Raw genomic sequence first — 23,162 nt, 5'->3', positions numbered from 1 at the left:
TTATATGTTTTTTAAACTACCCATTTTACTCATTGTATATTATGACCATTTTCTATACTTTTAAAGACATGACATTTAATCATTTTACATAGTACCTTCTAGGTGGCTTTATTCACTTGGATCTCTGTTACTAGGCACTTTAATTTCTCTGCCTCCTTTTTTTTTTTTGAGACTGAGTCTCGCTCTGTCACCCGAGCTGGAGTACAATGGCACGATCTCGGCTCACTGCAACCTCCACCTCCCGGGTTCAAGCGGTTCTCCTGCCTCAGCTTCCTGAATAGCTGGGATTACAGGCGCGCCACCACACCCAGCTCATTTTTGTATTTTTAGTAGAGACGGTGTTTCACCATGTTAGCCAGGCTGGTCTCAAACTCCTGACCTTGTGATCCACCCGCCTTGGGCTCCCAAAGTGCTGGGATTACAGGCGTGAGCCACTGCGCCCTGCCTCTTCCTCCTTTTTTAAAAGAACATGTCTAATGTATTTCATGGATGGATTTATTTGTTCGGAGTGCTATTGTTAGTCACTTGGAATTGGCCTCTTCTTCCTCCTCCTTTTTCTTTAAGAAAATGTGGTTTCTCTTGGTGCCTCCCTCCCAGCTGTGCAGGGATGTTTTGGAACTGAGTGTGTTCCATACAGATGGAGCTTGTGTATATAACCGTCATTGTTTAGTTACTGCCTTGAGACTGATAATTTTACACTAACAGGAAGATACTATTCAAAGCAAAGCTGGAGCATAGATTATTATTTAATCTAAAGTAAAAATAGAGATTTTTTTAGCCTTTAAAAAACTCAGTGATACAGTTTTTCTTTTTTTTTTTATTTTTTTTTTATTATACTTTAAGTTCTAGGGTACATGTGTACAACGTGCAGGTTTGTTACCTATGTATACTTGTGCCATGTTGGTGTGCTGTACCCATCAACTCGTCAGCACCCATCAACTCGTCATTTACATCAGGTATAACTCCCAATGCCATCCCTCCCCCCTCCCCTCTCCCCATAGTAGGCCCTGGTGTGTGATGTTCCCCTTCCCGAGTCCAAGTGATCTCATTGTTCAATTCCCACCTATGAGTGAGAACATGCGGTGTTTGGTTTTCTGTTCTTGCGATAGTTTGCTGAGAACGATGGTTTCCAGCTGCATCCATGTCCCTACAAAGGACACAAACTCATCCCTTTTTATGGCTGCATAGTATTCCACGGTGTATATGTGCCTCATTTTCTTAATCCAGTCTCAGTGATACAGTTTTTCATCATCCAAGACCTGGCATTTGTAGGATGTAGAAGAAACTGCTATTAGGGGGTCACTGCTTGCGCTGTGCCTCCAGCTGGGAAGAGGCCTTGCAGTTGTGACAGCCAGTGGTTTGCTGGGTTTTCAGGACTGGAGTCATGGCCCAAAGGTTGGATGAGACTTGAGGAAGTCACCTAATCCAGCTGCCTCACATACAAGGAAACCAGAGCCGCAAAGATCAGCATAAACCCGGGGGGTACAGAGCCAGGGCAAACATGCAAACCCTCTGACCAAAAGGGAATATTAGGACATGATTTAATTTCTGGTTGGTTCTCTGAAATGTGTTTATACAGAGGGTTGTGAATATATGCATTTCTGGGCACACATAGCCACACACTGGGTAGTCCCTTTTGGCATATGGTACCATGTGCTTTAGACAAGCAGCTGATGTTGAGTCTTTTATTTCCTGATCTCTAAGTTCTTTTTCTACCCTGCTATTTTATGAGTACAAGGAAGGATGGACTAGAAGTTAGAAAGTGTAGTCTCTGATTCATAGTTCAACTCTGAGCATGATGTTATGTAATCTCTGCTTTTCTTTTTCCCCATCTATACAGTTTTCAAAAAGTAATGAGACACATGAAAGACCACTGAGGTTGGTTTTGGGGGTTTTTTAAGGGTGATTTTGACACAGAATTGTAGCAGCTGTATCATAATAAGGCTCATCTGTTTTAATAGAGACTGTTTGGGTTATCTCATATTGCCTAACCAATCACCCCGAAACCTACTGGCTTGAAACAACAAACATTTATAATTGCTCAAGGTTTCTGTGAGGCAAGAATTCAGGAAAGGCTGTGCTAGGTGATTCTGACTTGGGGACTGTCATGAAATTGCACTCAGACATGACAGGGCTGGGATCATCTGAAAGGCTTCTCATCCACACGTCCAATGTCTTGGCTGGAAACACTCACAGCAGGGGCTGCAACAGCTGGGGTTCCTTGGGCATCCCTCTGCGTATCATTGCGGTCTCATCGTGTGGTTTCTCTAGTGTGGCAGAATCAGGATAACCAGACTTTATGTCTAGCACCAGTGACTGCAAGGTTTTGCCTTTCTTTGGGCTCTGCTATACCCTAGGGCACTAGTATCCTTCTTAGAGTGGAGGCAAGGTTTCTGCCACATCTGGGTTCCAGCATGAAGAGGAAAGAATGTGGAGTAATAAAATCTAACGTCTTGAGAAATAGACCCCCAAAGGGGTATATATCATTTCTACTGGGGAGAACTTGACCACATGGCCAATATCTAAAGGCAGAGGAGCCTGGGAAATGTGCTCAGTGAAAACTCTATCACTAAAGAAAAGGGTAGAGTGGATTTTGGTAGACAACTAACAGTCCCTCTCTAAGTGGTAACATAATGGATGGTTTAGAGTGCCCCAAATAATTTCCTTCATCCCCCACACTAAGTCACCACACACACAAAAAAAGCATACAACAAAAGTAAAAACAGCTGCATTTGCATAAAAAGCTTTAGGGAATTTTTTTATTTTTTTTTTTATTTTATTTTTTTTGAGATGGAGTTTCACTCTGTCACCCAGGCTGGAGTGAAGTGGTGCAATCTCGGCTCACTGCAACCTCCACTCCCCGGGTTCAAGTGATTCTTCTGCCTCAGCCTCCCGAGTAGCTGGGATCACATGCACCTGCCACCACGCCTGGCTAATTTTTGTGTTTTTAGTAGAGATGGGGGTTTCATCATGTTGGCTAGGCTGGTCTCGAACTCCTGACCTCAGGTGATTCACCTGCCTCTGCCTTCCAAAGTGCCAGGATTATAGGCATAAGCCATTGCGCCTGGCCTAGGAAATTTCTTTAGATTCTTTTTCACCAGACTGGTCCGGAGGCACCCCTTAGCTAAGGCAATTTATCTAATGCATTAGCTGCCTTAAGTAGCTGCTTAATCCCTACTCAACTGAGGTAGCCATTATACCTCTTAGTTTCCATTGACTAGTGTCTTAGTGCATTTGTGCTACTGTAACAAAATAGCTTAAACTGGGTAACTTACAAGGAACAGAAATTGATTGCTCACAGTTCTAGAGAGTGGGAAGTCCAAGATCAAGGCGCCAACAGATTGTGTATCTAATGAGGGCCTGTTCCTCCTATATGGTGCCTCCTGTGTGTTCTCACATGGCAGAGGGAGCAAACAAGCTCCCTCTGTCCTCTTTTATAAGGGCACTAATCTCATTCATGAGGGTAGAGCCTCATGACCTAATCATCTCCCAACAGCCCCCGCTCCTAATACTATCATCTTGGTGAGTAAGTTTCAACATATTAATTTTGAGAAGGGCACAGACATTCATACCATAGCAATTAATATAGGAATCCATTGATAAATTATCTGAGTATTTCGTATCTGACTTTACAGCTTCAAGGAATCTTTGTTCCTCTTTGTTCAACCCCTCACCTCCTGTTTGAATGAAAATATTTTTGCAAAATATCTTTCTCATTCTTGATCTTCTTGTACAAATATGTGCTTTAACGCCTTGTTGGATACATGGTTTGCAAATATTTTCTCCCGTTCTGTAGGTTATCTCCTTGCTTAGCTGATGATTTCCTTTGCTGTACAGAAGCTTTCTGGTTTGATGTAGCCTCACTTGTCTGTTTTTGCTTTTTGCTATTGTTGCCTGTGCTTTTGGTGGCATATCTAAAAACTCATTGCCAAGACCAATGTCATGAAGCTTTTCTCCCCTAGGTTTTTTCTTTTCTTTTTTTTTTTTTCTTAGAGGCTTTATGGCTTCTGGTTGCATTTTTAGGTCGGAATGTATTTTGAGTTTATTTTTGTGTAGAGTATAAGATAAGGGTTCATTTTTATTCTTTTTGCATGTGATATAAGAACATGTGGCACATACACATAACGGGAAAATTATCTGACCATAAAAAAAAAGAAGGAAATCCTGCCACTTGTGACAACATGGATGAACCTGGAGTCTGTTGTGCTAAATGAAATGAGCTGGACATAGAAGGGCAAATGCTACATGACACCACTCTTATGAAGAATCTAAAATAATCAAACTCATCTAAGAAAAGACTAAAGTGGTGCTTGCCAGGGAGTAGGGAGAGGGAGAAACAGGGAGGTAATCGTGAAAGGATACAAATTTTCAGCTATGCAAGATGAGTAAGTCCAAGGAATCTGCACAGCATAGTGCCTATAGCTAACAATACTATATTGTATACTTAAAATACTGCTAAGGAGGTAGGTCTTAAGTGTTGTTATTATAAAATGTTTAATAATAATAAAGAGGCATAAGAAAACTTTTGGAGGTGATGACTGTGTTCGTGGCATAGATTGTGGTGATAGTTTCACATGTATACTTATCTCCAAATTCAAGTTTTATGCATTAAATACATACAACTTTTTGTATTTAATCATACCTCAATAAAATACATTTTTTAATTTAAAACATTTTTGAGCTATTTATTTTGAAAATTTTTTAAGTGTACAAAAAAGTTACGAAGACAGTGCAAAGTTCCCATATGTCTTTCATTCAGCTTGCCCTAACATTAACATCTTGTGTAATTGTAGTACCTTGGTTAAAAACTAAGAAATTTACATGATAAAACTAAGAAATTAACATGGTAACAAGGTTTTTTTTTTTTTTTTACTCTTTGATTCTTCATCACCAAATAACTACAAATAAATATGAAAATCATGTTTCCTGAATTGAACATGCTGAACACTAGAGAACATGAGGAATTACAGTCCTGGCCCTACCATTAAACAGGAATCAAGTATGATAGTTTAGAAAACCAAGAAGTGAAAATCCATACTGGTGTGGGGGAACAAAAGATGTTCCTTAAATATCTATCATCTTTGAAATATATAAATGTGTATTTTTTAACTTGGACTCTTAAACAACTGACTTAATGCTTTAAAAAATGTTTACAACGTTGAGGCTCTAACAAAACTGTGCTGTATGTTAAATGAACATCACTAGCTGATAGAGTAACTATTTCCGTATACTTTAGTCTTTCTGTGGCCTCCCCTCTGAGTAATTCACAGGAGGTGTAATAAGGAACTACATAATTTCAGCTACTCATTGGTACTGAACACAACACATTCTCTTGATTTCTGTGGTTGTCCTGCCAAGGAACTCAAACTAGGTATTTGTTGTCTAGAATAGCAATGAGCAGAATTTGGAAACCCTGATCACCCCTCAATCCCTGCTGTGAGTAGGATTTCTGTCCTGCCTCCTAAGTTTCTCCTTGGAAGTTGTAGGCTGTAGGACCCATCAAATGTCCCCCCTTCTCCATGTAAATATGGTCACAGGAAGCCATGGAACGTTCTGCATGAAACCTAAATCAGCCTAAGAAACCAGAGCCGAGAAGCATTGCTTTTGATTCTGGCAGTGATATTCCAAAAGAGAGCAATTAAAATAATGGAAGTTGGAAGAGCAAAGAAAGAAAAGCCCTGGAATTCCAGTTTTTTCACCTAGAAAAAATTAGAGGGATTTGTCTTGAAGTAAAATGTATGAAAGCCTAGCTACATAGAAGCTGTCTAGGCATCTTTTCCTTTTATTGAGGATGGCACACAGAAAAAGAGTATTTTATCTGGATGGCTTTTAGGCTAACCGGTGCTTCTCATTGTGAGACTCGGTAAGTCTCTAAGGTTCCTCTGTGGGTACTTCCACCCCCACCACCTCCAGGTTTACGAAGGGTGAGATTGATCACAATCCTCTAAGTGGGTGGAACCTGCTTGTCTTAGGGTCAAAAGATACACCTCATATAAGCCCTTAGCAAGGTTTGGCTGAAGTTCTCAGAAATTCTTACGTTATTAGCCCTGTGTTTGGGATTTTGGAATAGACAGAAGTTATGAGAAGAAAAGCAGCAGTTCAACCAAATGCTAACATCTTTCACTCAAGGCAAACGAAAAAGCTTTCTTGCTCTATAGTTTTTTATCTGGATGTTTCAGTTTGTCATGGAAAATCAGCTAGCCCAATATCTGCTACACAGAGATGACCTCCCAACTCTATTTTTGCTAATTTTTAATAATACTGTGCATTAATAAGTGGAATAAAAAACAAAAATGCAAACTTTGAGTTGTATGTATCTCTGCATTCACTATTATTAGAACAAAGATTGATAAAGAGGTAAATTTAAACCTTCGAGAATAATGTAATTATATCAAAGACTTCTAGATCAGCATTGTCTGACTAAAATATATATGAACTACGTATGTAATTTTTTATTTTCTAGTAGCCACCATATAAAAAAGTAAAATGATGCCGGGGCAGTGGCTTACACCTGTAATCTCAGCACTTTGGGAGACCAAGATGGGAGGATCACTTGAGCCCAGGAGTTGAAGACCAGCCTGGGCTACATAGAAAGACTTCATCTCTACAAGACTTAAAAATTAGCTTGGTGTGGTGGCGTGGTCCCAGCTACTCGGGAGGCTGAGGTGGGAGGATGGCTTGAACCCAGGAGTGAGCCATGATTGTGCCACTGCACTCCAGCCTGGGTGATAGAGTGAGACTCTGTTTCAAAAAATAAAAATAAGAATAAATTTAAAATAAGAAAGTAGGCCGGGCGCAGTGGCTCACACCTGTAATCCCAGCACTTTGGGGGGCCGAAGAGGGTAGATCACGAGGTCAGGAGTTCGAGACCAGCCTGGCCAACATGGTGAAACCCCGTCTCTACTAAAAGTACTAGAATTAGCCAGGCATGGTGGCGGGCTTCTGTAATCCCAACTACTCAGGAGGCTGAAGCAGGAGAATTGCTTGAACCCAGGAGGCAGAGGTCGCATTGAGCCAAGATCGCACCACTGTACTCCAGCCTGGGCAACAAGTGCAAAACTCTATGTCAAAAAAGAAAAAAAAAGTAAAATGAAACCAGTGAAAATAATTTCAATGAGATGTTTTATTTAACCTAATCCAAATTACTGTTTCAATACACAAATATAAAAATTATTAATGAGGTATTTTATTTCATGTTTTTAGTTTCATACTAAGTTACTGAAATCTGGTGTGTATCTTACATCTCAATTCAGACTGACTGTGTTTGTTTATTTATTTATTTATTTTGAGTCAAGGTCTCACTTTGCCACCCAGGCTGGAGTGCAGTTGCACGATCATGGCTTACTGCAGCCTTGACTCCAAGTAGCTGGGTCTAAGGCACATGCCACCACACCCGGCTAATTTTTTGTATTTTTTGTATTTGAGATGGGGTTTTAGTAGGTTGCCCAGGCTAGTCTCGAACTCCTGAGCTCAAGTGATCTGCCTGCTTCGGCTTCCCAAAGTGCTGGAATTACAGGCATGAGCCACTGTGCCCAGCCTGGCTGCGTTTCAAGTTCTCAGTAGCCACATGTGGCTGCTGGCTACTGTGTGGAGCAACACAGCTCTAGAGATAAATATTAATAATTGGTGAGTTGCATTAGAATAGGCCAGACAGGGTGGAAATCTTAAATTATTTTGAGGAAAGTGAGAACAAGACTAGACAGTTTTTAAGAGGTGCATTTTCCTACGTGAGGAAACTATAATTATCTTCTAAGCAATGAATCAACATAAAAAATGTTAGCCATTAGCAAGTGCGGTCTCATATTACATGCCATTATATGACCTGACTTTAAATGTTTCACTTCTGTCATTGGTAATTTTGGAAGGTCTTTAGTTTGGGGTGGTAAGCTTGGCTAGATACTATGGACACCAAACTTCTGAAATGGTCTATTTTAGAAAGTGCCTGGTTGGCAGCCAGGCCTGTATGTGGACTGGCATTGGAACATTTGAAGCTGTCCCCGCAGCGGTGCCCAATCTATGCTGCTATTTAAGATCTATCCATGAAGGGGTCCCTATTGATCTGCGTTTTACATTCCACTCTTTCCCACCTTTGAAAGTATTTCTAAAGACATTGTCATTTCTAGCAGCCCAACCTAGGGTCCTCTAAAAGCAGCTTTTATTCCTCTTTAATCCTTCTGTCCCAATATTGGGTATCTAATTTAAAGTGAAAGTAAGTAGAGAAAAGAAATGATGATAAGAAAATAATGTGTCTCTCTGTTGTGTCCATTTTTCACTAGTCCTGATCATGAATATAGTGCCAAGAGTTTTGTAACTGTGTGAAAGACAGTTTTCTATTCTGGAGAGATTGATTCGTCTCCGGTTAGAAAATCAGAACTTGCCCTGGAGACAGTGTGTACAGATCTATGGGGGGTAGACCTTTCCAGATGCCTTGGCCTTTCAACTTTTTTGACACCAGGGACTGGTTTCATGGAAGACAGTTTTTCGAGGGATGAAGGGTGGGTTGAGTTGGTGGGGGTAGGGGAGTGGGGATGCTTTCAGGATGAAACTGCTCCACCTCAGATCATCAGGAATTAGATTCTCATAAGGAGCGTGCAACCTAGATCCCTGGCATGCATAGGTCACAATAGGGCTCACACTCCTATGAGAATCTAATGCTTCTGCTGATCTGACAGGAGCTCAGGCAGCAATGCTCATTTGCCCACTGCTCACTTCCTGCTGTGCTGCTTGGTTTCTGACAGGCCATGGACAGGTACCGCACCCCTGTCATAGAGTATATCCAACTTGGCCGGGCGTGGTGGCTCACACCTGTAATCCCAGCACTTTGGGAGGCCAAGGCAGGTGGATCATCTGCAGTCAGGAGTCTGAGACCAGCCTGGCCAACATGGTGAAACCCCGTCTCTTCTAAAAATATAAAAATTAGCTGGGCGTGGTGGCACATGCCTGTAATCCCAGCTACTAGGGAGGCTGAGGCAGGAGAATTGCTTGAACCTGGGAGGCAGAGGTTGCAGTGAGCTGAGATCATGCCATTGCACTCCAGCCTGGGTGACAAGCACAAAACTCCATCTCAAAAAAAAAAAAGAATATATCCAACTTATGTTTAGTCCCAAATCATAGCCTCATTAGACCCTTGGTATGCCAAAGTATCCTCAGATACTTCCCAAGTGAGTGCCCATTTCCTACAGTGAGATCAGCCTGACGGTCCTGGTTATAGTGGATGCGAATAGAAAGAAAACATTGTTGTGTCTGCCTCTACTTTGGACTGCCCATGACTTTCTCAACACCAGTCCCAAATGTGAGCAAGCGTCCTTTGCTGCACGCATACCTAAATGCATGGCTGCTGCTTGGATTTTTGCCACACTCAAGTTGGATCAGGCTTTCTAGGTCAAGTGCATTGTAACTACTATAACCAATTCATGTTTTATAGGCCGTAAAGTTGTTATAGAACAAGCAGAAAGAATATTGCAAAAGCATTAAAAATTTGTGGCAAACTCTAGCATGTGGTAGTGGTTTCGCAGATAAACTGCTCATTTCCTACATGTCTTACCACTCCTTCTTGACTCGGAATTAGTTCCTTCATTTTTTATTCATAACTTTAATATTTGCATGGTAAGTTTGTACTAATACTTGTCATGAATATAAACTATCTAGAAACAGTACATTGAAGGAGAGACTTGATGGATATTTTATACTCTAAAAATATTAGTACCAACTGTTTAGTGATCTTTATTATAGAATCAAACCAAATTTCCATTACTATTGAAAAATGATCATTACTATGTATTCTTTTTACTGTGTTTGTCATATTGTAACCTTCCAAACATAAGTTTCCCTCTTCCATTTTTCTAGTAAAACCTATAAGCATGTTTTTGTGGTAAGGTAACCTAGCAAAATGAAGCAAATTTCTTTATTAATCACATCCTATATCACAAGACATTTTGTCTCTATAAACAAAATTTCTCTATGAAATAATGAGACATGGAATCTCATTATTTGAGGGAGAAATGTTGACCCTGCCTTAGAAATGAGGAAGATTGGAATTTTGAGTGTTTTACCCAAATAGCTTCTGAATATTTAATTTTCACGTAGGTCCTTTTGGGGCCTAACATCATATTTAAATGCTGTGGGTATTAAGTGACTTTTTTTTTCTTTTCTGAGACGGAGTCTTGCTCTGTCGCCCAGGCTGGAGTGCAGTGGTGTGATCTCGGCTCACTGCAAGCTTCGCCTCCCGGGTTCTCACCATTCTCCTGCCTCAGCCTCCCTAGTAGCTGGGACTACAGGCGCCCGCCACCAGACCTGGCTAATCTCTTTGTATTTTTTTTAGTAGAGACGGGGTTTCACCATTACGTGACCTTTTGACTTTGCAGACAGTTTTTCTTTTTGCCCTTTTCTAAACAAGACGGCACCATTTTCTCATAATTGTTCTCATAATTTAGTTCCTAGATTTGTCATATAATTACATGATTTTATAACTGTACTTGTGGAGTGTTGTAGTTAATCCAACATACTCTCTAGTAGTATCATAACTCCATATGTGCCACAAATAGAATGCCAGTTTTTAAGAAGCGATCTAGAGAAGTGCTGTGGTAAGAGGATAAGTTTTCAGTGGGGTGTGAGTCTTAAATACAGTCATACATCACTTCAGCATAGGGGTAGATTCTGAGACGCGTTGTCAGGCAACTTCATCATTGCACGAACATCACAGAGCATACTCTCACAAACCTATATGGCATAGCCCTTGACACATCTAGGCTGGATGGTACCGCAGTTTGCTCTGACCACTGCCATATATTCAGTTTGTTGTTTTGTTTTGAGACAGAGTCTCGCTCTGTCGCCCAGGCTCATGGAGTTCAGTGGCAGGATCTCGGCTCACTGCAACATTTGCCTCCCGGGTTCAAGCAATTCTCGTGCCTCAGCTTCCCGATTAGCTAATTTTTGTATTTTTTAGTAGCGACAGGGTTTTGGCATGTTGGCCAGGCTGGTCTCAAACTCCCGGCCTCAAGTGATTTCCCCCCCTCCCAGCCTCCCAAAGTGCTGGGATTTACAGGCGTGAGCCACCGCGCCCAGCCTGCAGTTAGTTCATTGTTGACCAAAACATCATTATGCTGTGTATGACTATATCTTTTTCTTGCCTAGTACTAGAAAATTATTGTCTATGTGACACTTCCTTTAATGCTGTATGCAAGTAAAATGTAAAGTTGCCAGCATTATTTAAATCAACTAGTGGTGGCTCCAGGATGCTAGCCTAAAATTTTGTGGAATTATGGTGAAATACTTAAAATCTAGAACAAGGTGTTTCAAAATTCCATAGGAGTCACGTTGGGTCCCTTTTAAGTTCATAAGAACCACTGGTGGTGCTTGTTAAAGTGATCGATTCCTGGTGCCCTGACCGCTGAGTCTTTAATTTAGTGAATCTAGACTAATTTGCATAAGATTCATTCCAGGTGGCCACACTTTTGAGACAACAGGTCTAGTGTTTCTCAAACTTTAATGCTTATAAGTCATTCTGGGATCTTATTAAAGTGCAGATTCAAGTTCAGCAGGTCGAGGTCAGAGCCTGAGACTCTGCATTTCTAACAGGCACCCAGATGATGCTTCGGGAACACTGATTTTGCATCTTGCTCCACCAACAGGTACCTTTGCATTCCCTTCTATAACTGGACACCTTGTTATTGACTGTATTTATTTGAGCTAGGTTTTTACTTCCTTTCAACCCTCTGCTTGATAGAATTGCTTATCTTGTCCTTTGTATTTATTTTCTTTAACGCATATAGATGGGCACCAGTTGCGTCTTGAAGTGCCATCAGCTGTAACCAAAGTTCCAGATCCCAAGACCACAGCCAGGCGTTCCTGCCCTCAAGAACTGAAGACAATGGAGCTCTCTGATAGTGACCGACCCGTCAGCTTCGGTTCCACGTCGTCCTCGGCCTCTTCTCGCGACAGCCATGGTTCCTTCGGCAGCAGAATGACCTTAGTTTCAAATAGCCACTTGGGCTTGTTTAACCAGGATAAGGAGGTAGGGGCCATAAAACTGGAGCTGGTTCCGGCCAGGCCGTTTTCCAGCAGTGAGCTGCAGAGGGACCACCCCGCCACCGGGCAACAGAACGCAGACGAAGGCAGCGAAAGGCCGCCCAGGGCGCAGTGGAGAGTGGACTCGAATGGGACACCCAAGACGACCACAGACTCGGCCACCAGCCCCAAGCTCCTCTATGTGGATAGAGTTGTTCAGGAAATTCTGGAGACCGAAAGGACTTATGTGCAAGATTTAAAAAGCATCGTAGAGGTAAGGCCGACTTCACTTTTAATGTTCGACATGCAGGAGAAATATGCTTGCAAAAGAGACGGCAAAGCCAAGCCAGGTGTAGGGGATGTCTTCTAAGAGGCGGAAGGGATGTGAATGTTTAAAGAGAGAGTAACTTTTAAGAGAAACCCTAAGGCCGTAACTCACTGTGTTAACATCCTCTTAATATTTGCATTAACACATTAGTTATGAGTGAGGAGCAAGAATGATGATACAGTGCCCATAGCAGGATGCTGTGTTAATGAATCCTACCCAAGATGTCAGAGTGACTCACACGCAGTGGGGCAGGTGAGGATGGAGGAGGACTCAGGGCTCCTGCAGCATAAGTGGCAGGTGTATGACTGAACCTCTCAGCTGTCCGTACCTTAATCACCACTCTCTACTGGTGTCTGGGAGCTTCCAAAACTACTGAGACATGAATCTCACACTCAGCAACTGTGATTTCATTGGCCTGGGTGGGGCTTGGGTGGTGGAATTGTGGAAGATGCACAGGTGATTTTAATGTGCAGATAGGTTTGCAGCCGCTGCTCTGTGCTACTCCTGTATTGGTTGGTGTTTGGGGAAAGGGTTGAAAGGTAGAGAAAAATCATGGGCTTTGTCTTGTCTCAAGTGTCTCCTTTCTGTTCACTGTTTACAGTGAGTAATCCTATATACATTATTTTGCATATATTATTATTATAATTATAAATGACTTGCACAAATTATTTCATGTGAATTGAGCTCAGCTTATGTGCCAGGTCACATCCTCTGGAAATTCAATTATTTGATTTTGATTTTCTGGGTTGTTTTAAAGGATAAAGCACGAATTATCAGAGAAGCTCAGATGTTAACTCACTCCCAATTATATTTAAAAATATTACTATCTCAAGGACAGGTTTTTGTTTTGTTTTGTTTTGTTTTGTTTTTTGAGATAGAGTTACACTCTTGTTTCCCAGGCTGAAGTGCAATGGCATGATCTTGGCTCGCTGCAACCTATACCTCCCGGGTTCAAGCGATTCTCCTGCCTCAGCCTCCCGAGTAGCTGAGATTACAGGCATGCGCCACCACACCCAGCTAATTTTTTATTTTTAGTAGAGATGGGGTTTCACCATGTTGGTCCAGCTGGTCTTGAACTCCCGACCTCAGGTGATCCGCCCGCCTCAGCCTCCCAAAGTGCTGGGATTACAGGTGTGAGCCACCGTGCCCGGCCTCAAGGGCAGATTTATATGTTATAAAGCTACACTTGCTTTGCTGCCTACTAATACAGCAGGTTCTTTCATTTGTTAGTAGCTGTTTCCTGTTTTAGACATTGACTCTAGAGTATGTTTCACAGTACAGTAGAATATTGCCAGTGAGCATGTTCTTCCCCCAAATACATTCTCATAGCTTTAGAAAAAGAATTCTAAAGCATGACTATGTGTGATCCACAAATGATACTACCAGACTCTGTCTACTAAAAATAGTTATGACGTACCTTCCCAGTAAAAATAGAAAAGTCAATTGATGGTCAACTGAAACAATATGTGGTACCAAATGTAGAATAAAGTAGGCCTGTTTTTAAAAATTTTCAACAATGATGTCATTTGTACTTGAGAAGAAATACCTGTAAAACAGCCAAAAATTTTACAGCCTCTCAGGAAACATATGGTTATTCAAGGTTTCTTTGGTCTATGCTTTTTTTCCTTTCCTTCTTGGAAACTTTTCTGCCTAATCAAAACTCACCTTATGGAGAGAAACCTTTAATTACTGAACTGGTATTCCATTAACACTTTTATTTTTTCCTGAGGCTAGCTGATAAACCTTAGGTGAGAAGAAACAGGTAACAGATGAATGAAAGAAAACAGATAAAGACAGAATTTATTTTTTCTAAGAAAATTTCAATGTAAGTTCTATGTGAAGCTGTCCAAATGTTCTTGCCTTTTTTCTTTATTCATGAATCAACTGTGTTTTACACTAGGGGTTGGTGAGCTTTTTCTAGGCAGGGCCAGATAGTAAATAGTTTCGGCCTTATGGACCCTAAGGTCTTGGTCACAACTGATGAACTCTGCCGTTGAAACTCAAAAGCAGCCACATACACCGTGAAGAACGGGGCCTGAACATGCCAGTACCTCTTTAGAGTCTCGTTTGACCCAAGGGCCACAGTTTGCTCACCCCTGTCTTAGGCTATAAGTTTGTGCCATGTTTCATCAACTGTCAAATGGGACTAATAAGCAGGACCTGCCTCATAGGGTTATTATGAGAATTGGGTAAGATAAAGTATAAAAAGCTCTGCAGCTGTGCCTGGCACATAGTAATCAATTAGTAAATGGAAACTACACTCATCACTATTGCCAGCCCTCTCCTAAGTTTGCTAGCTGAGAGGGATCACCGTGTATACTATGTTTTACCTAAAGTCTTTCACAAAAATAATCAGATTAGGCTGGATGCGGTGGCTCACGCCTGTAATCCCAGCACTTTGGGAGGCCGAGGTGGGCAGATCACCTGAGGTCAGGAGTTCAAGACCAGCCTGGGCAACATGGTGAAAGCCCATCTGTACTAAAAATACAAAAATTGGCCAGGCGTGGTGGTGCATGCCTGTAATCCCAGCTACTTGGGAGGCTGAGACAGTAGAATTGCTTGAACCTGGGAGGCGGAGGCTGCAGTGAGCCAAGATCACACCGCTGCACTCCAGCCTGGATGACAGAACAAGACTCCATCTTAAAAAAAGAAAAAAAAAAAATCAGATTAGCCAATTCACTAGAGCAGAAATTTAATTAGAGGAAAAAAACAGAAAAAAAAAACCTTAATGGGTGATTTTACCATTATTTTTTTGATTATTTCTAATGAACCCACTGGAAATCTGAGGTGGAAATTAGGGGAAGGAGAGGCGCAGAAGGGGGTGGGTATTGGAAAGAAGGGTGCCTAGGGAGGAAGAGTCCCAAATGAAGAGGGAGGGATCCATGCGGGAAGAGATAGATGCTCCCCTGTTCCAGAAGTCACTAGAATGCTTTACATCATTTACCCTTGTTCTCCTAGAAAACTTTCAATTGTTTCATATCAGAGATTAGTTGGTTGAAGCCTCTTCATCTATTTTGACTATGAGACCACAGCTGTTTCTCCAGATCACAACTTTATCAGAGTGGCTAGACCACTTTTATCGAGTTCTTTTCTTAATGGAAAGTAAACAGTTATTGTCAAGCCTGCAGTAACTCTACCCAATAAAAGACTGTCATATGGGTATTCTTTTAAAACACAAAATATCAATTCCTTTAAAATCTGTTTTCCTTGATCTAGTTCTAACCTATTTGTATAATGTTGTAATGAGTTATCTAATGTTCTCCATTTTTCAAATGCAGAATTTTAAATTAAGAAAAAGGCTGCTTGTTGACAGCCTATAAAACTTTTACCCTGACTAAAAGACAGACTGTTTTTTTAGTTGTCTCTTTATTTATCTATTTTGAATAAGGGTCTCACTCTATCACCCAGGCTGGAGTGCAGTGGCATGATCATGGCTCACTGCAACCTTGACCTCCTGGGCTCATGCAATCCTCCTGCCTCAGCCTCCCATGTATCTAGGACTACAGGTGCACACCACCACACCTTACTAAGTTGCTTTTTTTTTTTTTTTTCTAATTTTTGTAGAGACAGGATCTCAATATGTTGTCCAGGCTGGTCTCAAACTGCCAGCCTCAAGAGACCCCTTTGCCTCAGCCTCCCAAAATGGTGGACTTACAGGTGTGAGCCACTGCACCCAACCTTAGCTGGCTCTTTCCAAGCAAAAATAATTTCTGGGGAAAAAGAAGCTCGTCTAATTGAAGTCACTTTTAATTTCTACAGTAGCGTGATTTCTGACTTTGTACACTCTGCTTTATTGAATCTCCTCTCAGCTTAATTACCCCCATTAGTAGTACATTTTATCTGCATGTCGTATAGATACATAATCCTTACCACTCAAGTTTAGATTTCATTTTTAGGACTTGCGAACAGCAACATTTTTGTGAAAGATCATTGATCTGTATACACTGAGTTAAAAAACATGAGCAGGAATGATGATTTGACATTTCAACACAGTCCCAAATATCAGAGCAGCTTATTTCGAAGAAGAGATCCTCCTGACCGCAGTTGAACAATAGGATTCCCAGATGTTGGTTACACGTGTAAAGAGTATGGTATGCCCTTCTTTCCCAGATGTGGAGACATTGTATTAAAATAATCTCACATATTTAGATATTCTTTCCTATGCCGTTTAGGAATTCAGAAATGAATTCCTAATGCTTTCTGAAAGTTGAACCCCAAAATGTGGTGGTTCTTATTCCTGTTGCTCTTCATTCTTCCCCAGATCCTTCTCTCTCAACCCCTGTCCCCTCCCCAGCTGTGGCTCTTCCATCCTCTGCTCCTAGTCATTTACTGTTGTACACTTGACATTTTAGAGAAAGAGGTAAGATCTTGACTGTGAACCATAGTCAAAGGAACAATGGAGCTGTTATTTCTGTTTTATATATGCCTCTAATAGCATTCACAGATAAAATGAGATGATAAATATGAAAGCAAGTTTTAAAAGTTAAATTTCCGATGATACAATTTGTGGAGAGATAGAAATCCGTAGTTGGAAAGCAGAAAATAAGGGTCTCTTTAATGTTTAATGGGACCTTCGATTGGGCAGGGACTGTCATGGGTAGGCTGGTTTCTTTAATCTTTCTAAATGATCTATAAAAGGCCTTTTGAGAACCTCCTAAGATTTGGCCTCAGATAGAGTTCATGGCCTGTTGTAACCTGTTAGTAAAGTTTTAAAATAGTTCATCATGTTAATGCTGTGTAATTAGAAGTTACATTTCTACTACAAAATGGCATCTTTGACCTCTGAGAGATACTAAATTAAGCCATATTTGGTGATATTGAGGACATGTGTATTTAGTGAAAAAACTGGCTGAATTGTTCATTATAACATGATTTTATCTTTTTCTATTATGTCAGAGAGCTAAAATCCTTTTCATGCACCTTTATCCATAAAGTGTGTTTAAAAAAAAAAAAAAAAACTAAGTATTGGGGCCGGGTGCTGTGGCTCACGCCTGTAATCCCAGCACTTTGGGAGGCCGAGGTAGGCGGATCACTTGAGTTCAGGAGTTTGAGACCAGCCTGGCCAACATGGTGAAACCCCATCTCTACTAAAAATACAAAAATTAGCTGGGTATTGGTGGTGCATGCCTGTAGTTCCAGCTGCTTGAAAGGCTGAGGCAGGAGAATGAATGGCTTGAACCTAGGAGGCAGAGGTTGCAGTGAGCCGAGATCATGCCATTGCACTCCAGAGAGCAACAGAGTGAGACTCCAGGAAAAACAAAACAAAACAAAACAAAAACCCTAAGTATTCTAGCCTTAATGTTCAAAATTTAAACAGCAGAAGCGTAAGCATATCTTTATTGGAAGCATTCAGCATTATTCAAAAGCTGAAGCTAAACAAGGATTCGAATGGTAATCACCAACCCCTAGCTCTGTGTTCGTTAGTCTTTGTGGACTCTTTGTTTATTGAGTGATCGTACAGACAGTGTCAGGGAAGATAAAAGAGAGAAGGGTGTTTTTCACACACTTAGCGCCCTGAAACACATTGAACGCTATTCTCCCCACTGCCATAGCCTAGAAGACGCTTCTCTTTGTACTGGTGATATCCAATTAATTGAAGAACTGTCCTATGCTGGGGAAGCAAACCTTCTCCAAAATTTGTGCAGAATGAAAGAAGGAAATCCAGGACGCAGGTCCAGAGAGCTTCTGTAGTGATTTCACCACGTACTCTGCCTGGACACTTAGCTCTTAGCCCTGTGAGATGTCTATGACTTGGATGAAATGGAATCTGAGTTGGCTTTTGTCCTGGGGGCACCCCTCCCTTGAGGACAACACTGTCAAGTGTGGAGGTGGTTTCTGATTAAGCTCGTCTTCCCATTGATCCTGCTGGAGAGACAAAATTGTTTGGTATGAAAAGGGCAGTGTGTGTCTGTTACTCTTTTTCCTCAGCCATAATGGAATGGTTGTGCATAGGCCTTCCCTGGCCCAGCCATACCTGCCTAGGATGCTGGACTAAAAGAGTCAGGTTTTGCACCAAGAAAGAAGACTGTTGAGAAGAGGGGAATTGTCACAGCTTTTATTGTGTTTTTATTTACAGATACCTTCTCTCCATACTTTTCCCTCCAGTGTAAATAACATTTATTAGACACTTTTTACAAGGTTCCCTTAGACTAAAGGTTTTCAAATACCAAGGGAGAAAAATGTGTTCCATGCTTGAGTGTAGGAGTTGGTAGGGATTGTTTTTAATGAAGGCTTGTTATGTGGGTGGATTTAATAAAGAACTTACACTGTAGTACTTGGCATCATTTATGTACTTTTTTAATGAGGCATTTGAGCACTTTTATGTGACTGTGTCTATTTTTTTCCTCCAAGGGATTTTATTGTAATGGGTGAATGAGATCTTTCTTAAAACCATTTAATATCTATGATAATTTAGAGACAAACCTGTTAGTTTTCTGCTTATTTAGGAGTCATTCCTTAAATAGTACATCTAATCATTGTACATAATCCCCCAAAATCTCACTTTGACTACATATTGCCATATCTCTGTATTATTATTGTTGTTCTTATTATTATGACCCCTTATTCCCCACCTTACCTTACCTCGCTCTCATCTTTCGCCACTTCAACCACAGCAGCACAAATTTAGAAAGTGGCAACAGTGAGTGATTTTGAGTGTTCATGTCTTCATACTGCAATCTGATCTGGGAAGGAGAACTGATCTTTCACCTCTTTTCATTTCTAATAGGTTTGCCCATTTTGAATGTGATATAAATACCTGCTGTTTGATTGCTGATGACCAATGAAAACAGTTCAAGGTGGGCAGCATTTGGTGAAAGCAAAATGAGCTGAGATTTGCAGAGTTGCTCTGCAAAAGTAGCTGTTGGCTGCACAAAAGAGTTCATGTGTACTTCGTGACTGATGTCAAGTTGGGTTATTTGCTCCAAACTTTTATGGCCAGATCTTGAGTCAAAACTTAGGAAAATAATTTACAGTACCTGTATTGGTCAGATTCTCTTGTGAGCATGGTAGGCAATGAGTGTCTTGTGACATCTTAAGTTTTGTAACCATCCCCATCACCTCGATAGATTCCCACAGCTATAAACATACTATTCAGCTACCATTTCTAAATTTTCTAGATAGATGCCTCAATAAAACAAAAACACTAAAAAACAACATTAGCAGCATTTAGTATTTGAGCACTAACCATGTATCAGGCACTAGGCACTTAATTTGCTCACTCACTGTCCCATCATGTGGGTACTATTTTAATTCCTATTTTAGCATGAGAATATTGAATGTACAAGAGGACAAAGTGACTTGTCCCGGGTCACATAGTTGGCTAGTGGTTGAGCTGGGACTGAAAAGCAGCCCTTTCTCCAAAGCCCACTGCTTTCACTGCATACCTCCCCTTAGACTGTAACAGAAGGTTCAAAGTTCAGCCCTCTTCTTAACTTCTCTAGAACAGGCACCAGCAGTACCATAGACGTTTTGGACTGTTTAGTTCTTGGCTGTGAGGGAGAGTTGTATGCATTGTAAGAACGTTTAGCAGCAAACCTGACTTCTGTCCGTTAGAAGCTAATAGAGCCACTGCCGTCCCCACTTGTGACAAACAAAATTGTCTCTAGACATTGCCAAGTACCCCCTGGAGGGCAAAATTGTCCCTGGTTGAAAATGACAGCTTTAAATATGCAAATATTAAATATCAGCTTTAAATATTTGGAACACATAGTGTATCATTAAGGATAGGCTAAGCCACAGTAACTGTATTAGGCCATTCTTGTGTTGCTCTAAAGAAATACCTGAGATTGGGTAATTTATGAAGAAAGAAATGTATTTGGCTGATGGTTCTGCAGGCTTTATAGGAAGCATAGTGGCATCTGCTTCTGAGGAGGTCTCAGGAAGCCTCCAATCATGGCAGAGGCGAACAGGGAGTAGGCATGGCACATGTCAGGAGAGAACATGGTGGCCAGGTGCAGTGGCTCACACCTGGAATCCAGCACTTTGGGAGGTTGAGGTGGGTGGATCACGATGTCAGGAGTTCAAGACCAGCCTGGCCAATGGTGAAACCCCGTCTCTACTAAAAATACAAAAATTAGCTGAGTGTGGTGGTGCGCACCTGCAATCCCAGCTACTGGGGAGGCTGAGGCAGGAGAATCAGTTGAACCTGGGAGGCAGAGGTTGCAGTGAGCCAAGATAGCGTCATTGCACTCCAGCCTAGGCAATAGAGTGAGACTCCATCTCAAAAACAAAAAAAAAGAGAGCGCAGGGAGGGGCCGCACACTTAAACCACCAGATCTTACAAGAGCCCAATCACTATCCTGAGAACGTTACTAAGGGAATGGTGCTAAGCCGTTCATGAGAAATCCGCCCCCATGATCCAGTCACCTCCCATGAGGCCCCACCTCCAACATGGGAGATTACATTTCAATATGAGGTTTGGGCAGATCCAAACTATATCAGTAACATACAGACCTCCAAATCTAGTGACTTCACGCAAGTTTCTTTCTTTCTCCTGTAACCGCCCTTTGAAAGTGTTCAAGTGAGGAGGAGTGGCACTCCTCCATGCAGTCATTCAGGGACCCAGGCTGAGGAGGCTTAGCTGTCTTCAGCATATGGCTTCCAGGGTTGCCATCTCAGTCAACTAGACGGGCAAGGAGACATGGAGATATGTATGGGGAAGATTTTGAGACACACATAGAATTGATGCACATCCCTTTTCTCAAACTCCCGATGAGAATCTTGTCACCTGGCTACACCAAACTATAAGGGAGAATGGGAGGTGCAGTCTAGCCATGTGTCCAAAGAAGGTAGGAAACAATTTTTGTAAACAACCGGCAGTTTCTGGCATGCGTTATGTATAACGAAGGCATTTTCATTGTAAAACCTATCATTTAGTGATAGTGTATCCCCCACCACCCTCACTTAAAATAAAAAGGAAGAGGCCGGGCATGGTGGCTCATGTGTGTAATCCCAGAACTTTGGGACAGCCAAGGCAGGTGGGTCATTTGAGGTCAGGAGTTCAAGACCAACCTGACCAACATGGCAGAACCCTGTCTCTACTAAAAATACAAAAAAATTAGCCAGATGTGGTGGTACGTGCCTGTAGTCCCAGCTACTCAGGAGGCTGAGGCAGGAGAATCACTTGAGCCTGGGAGGTGGAGGTTGCAGTGAGCTGAGATTGTGTTACTGCACTCTAGCCTGGGCGACAGAGTGAGACTCTGTCTCAAAAAATAAATAAATAAGGAAGAAAGTAAGAAAGATTTTGGTGGTGCTTACCTGCTGAGATGAACACTACTGTCTACTAAATAACCTCATAGAATGTTTTAAATGCATTCTTTATTTAAGGCTTCAGACCAGTATATCACCTACTGTTCCTCCCTCGCTCCTTCTATGTCTCCACCCCTTTGCCCTACCCTTTCTCCCATCATTCCTGATTACTTCCCACCCCCTCCTTTTTTTCCTACTCATTCCAGTTCATTTGACCTGCCAGTAGGGCTCTGTGACATTATTTAGCACCATAGTTAGTGTTTCAGGCTAATAAATACTGGCCCTAGCCTAGTTCAAAGGCGGGGACTGTGCTTATCTTGGTAGCATTCTGAAAACCCTGTGAGTGGGAGGGAATCAGTAAGGGTAATGGATGAAAGCCATCAGACACCTAATAGAACGATGCTTGGAAGCTGAAGGTTCATTACCACATTGATAAAGTTTGTAAGAAAACTGAGTGCCCTCCCTTGTACTGTCTCGCCCTTCTTATTTATTTTTGTTGTTGAGACAGAGTCTCGTTCTGTCCCCGGGCTGGAGTGCAGTGGTGCGATCTCTGCTCACTGCAACCTCCGCCTCCTGGGTTCAAGCAATTCTCCTGACTCAGCCTCCCGAGTAACTGGGACTACAGGCGCCTGCCACCACGTCATTCAGCTAAGTTTTGGTATTTTTGGTAGAGATGGGGTTTCACTGAGTTAGCCGGGATGGTCTCGATCTCCTGACCTCATGATATGCCTGCTTCGGCCTCCCAAAGTTTTGGGATTACAGGCGTGAGCCACCGTGCCTGGCCCCTGCCCTTCTTTTAACCTCATTTCTGTAGCCATTCCAAGAAGCCAAAATGAGAACGTGGGCATCGGAAGAAAAAGTAGGCAATTAAAACTAATTACTACAAATTTTTTACTGCATTTTTAAGACCTGCGCTCCCCAAATCAACCAACATTGTTGTGGATGCTTTTCCATAAGAAATTGAAGTCAGCTCACATCTTTTCAGAGGTGGACTTTTAGAGAACAAATTTACATTGTTAACCTTTACTTGTGGTACAATTTTCAAATTACCAAGAACTTTGTGGCAATAGTGTAATCACTTCTTGGTATGATAATTATGGATGTGGTGACATCCCTCAATGTCACCCTGAGAAACACTAGATCTCAGATAAGGGCAAGGTCATCCTTGAATTCCTGACAATCTTGACTGGCTTCTTGCACCTTGGAGCTGGGATGAATAGTTGAGTCAGTCCAAGGAAATCCGGGATATATGAGGTCCCAAATCAGGCTTTGTAGGCCATTCTTCCCCGGTTGCAAGAATGCATGATCTGAGAATATATTATACACAGGGATTGTTTTTACTCCCATATCAAATGTCTAAGACCCAAGAAAGAGAGTACAGATGATAGAGGGAAAGAGCTAAATGAGTTTCAAAGTGTCTATGATCAGTCCTGCAGTAATATAGTCATGTGTCACTTAATGACAGCGATACATTCTGAGAAATGTCAGGTGATTTTACCATTAGGCAGGCATCATAGAGTTTACTTACACAAACCTAGATGGTACAGCCTACCACACACCTAGGCTATATGGTATAGCC

At 41.7% G+C, this 23,162-nt stretch overlaps 1 protein-coding gene across 7 annotated transcripts in view; it reads left to right on the top strand.

Annotated features, from left to right (window-relative positions):
* The window catches only part of PLEKHG1 (pleckstrin homology and RhoGEF domain containing G1), a 245,373-nt gene that overhangs the window by 122,443 nt on the left and 99,768 nt on the right, over positions 1–23,162 (top strand). For all 7 annotated transcript variants that reach the window (XM_008007562.3, XM_073022357.1, XM_073022356.1 and 4 more), the window contains one exon: positions 11,772–12,280. In XM_008007562.3, coding sequence (XP_008005753.3) covers positions 11,870–12,280 — 411 coding nt within the window. In that variant the 5' untranslated portion in view covers positions 11,772–11,869. The remainder of the gene's footprint in view (positions 1–11,771; positions 12,281–23,162) is intronic.

This window comes from Chlorocebus sabaeus, chromosome 13, assembly GCF_047675955.1.
Source record: "Chlorocebus sabaeus isolate Y175 chromosome 13, mChlSab1.0.hap1, whole genome shotgun sequence".
Classification (NCBI taxonomy): domain Eukaryota; kingdom Metazoa; phylum Chordata; class Mammalia; order Primates; family Cercopithecidae; genus Chlorocebus; species Chlorocebus sabaeus.
Note: the sequence above shows the minus strand (reverse complement) of the source record. Positions and strands in the feature narration are given on the sequence as shown.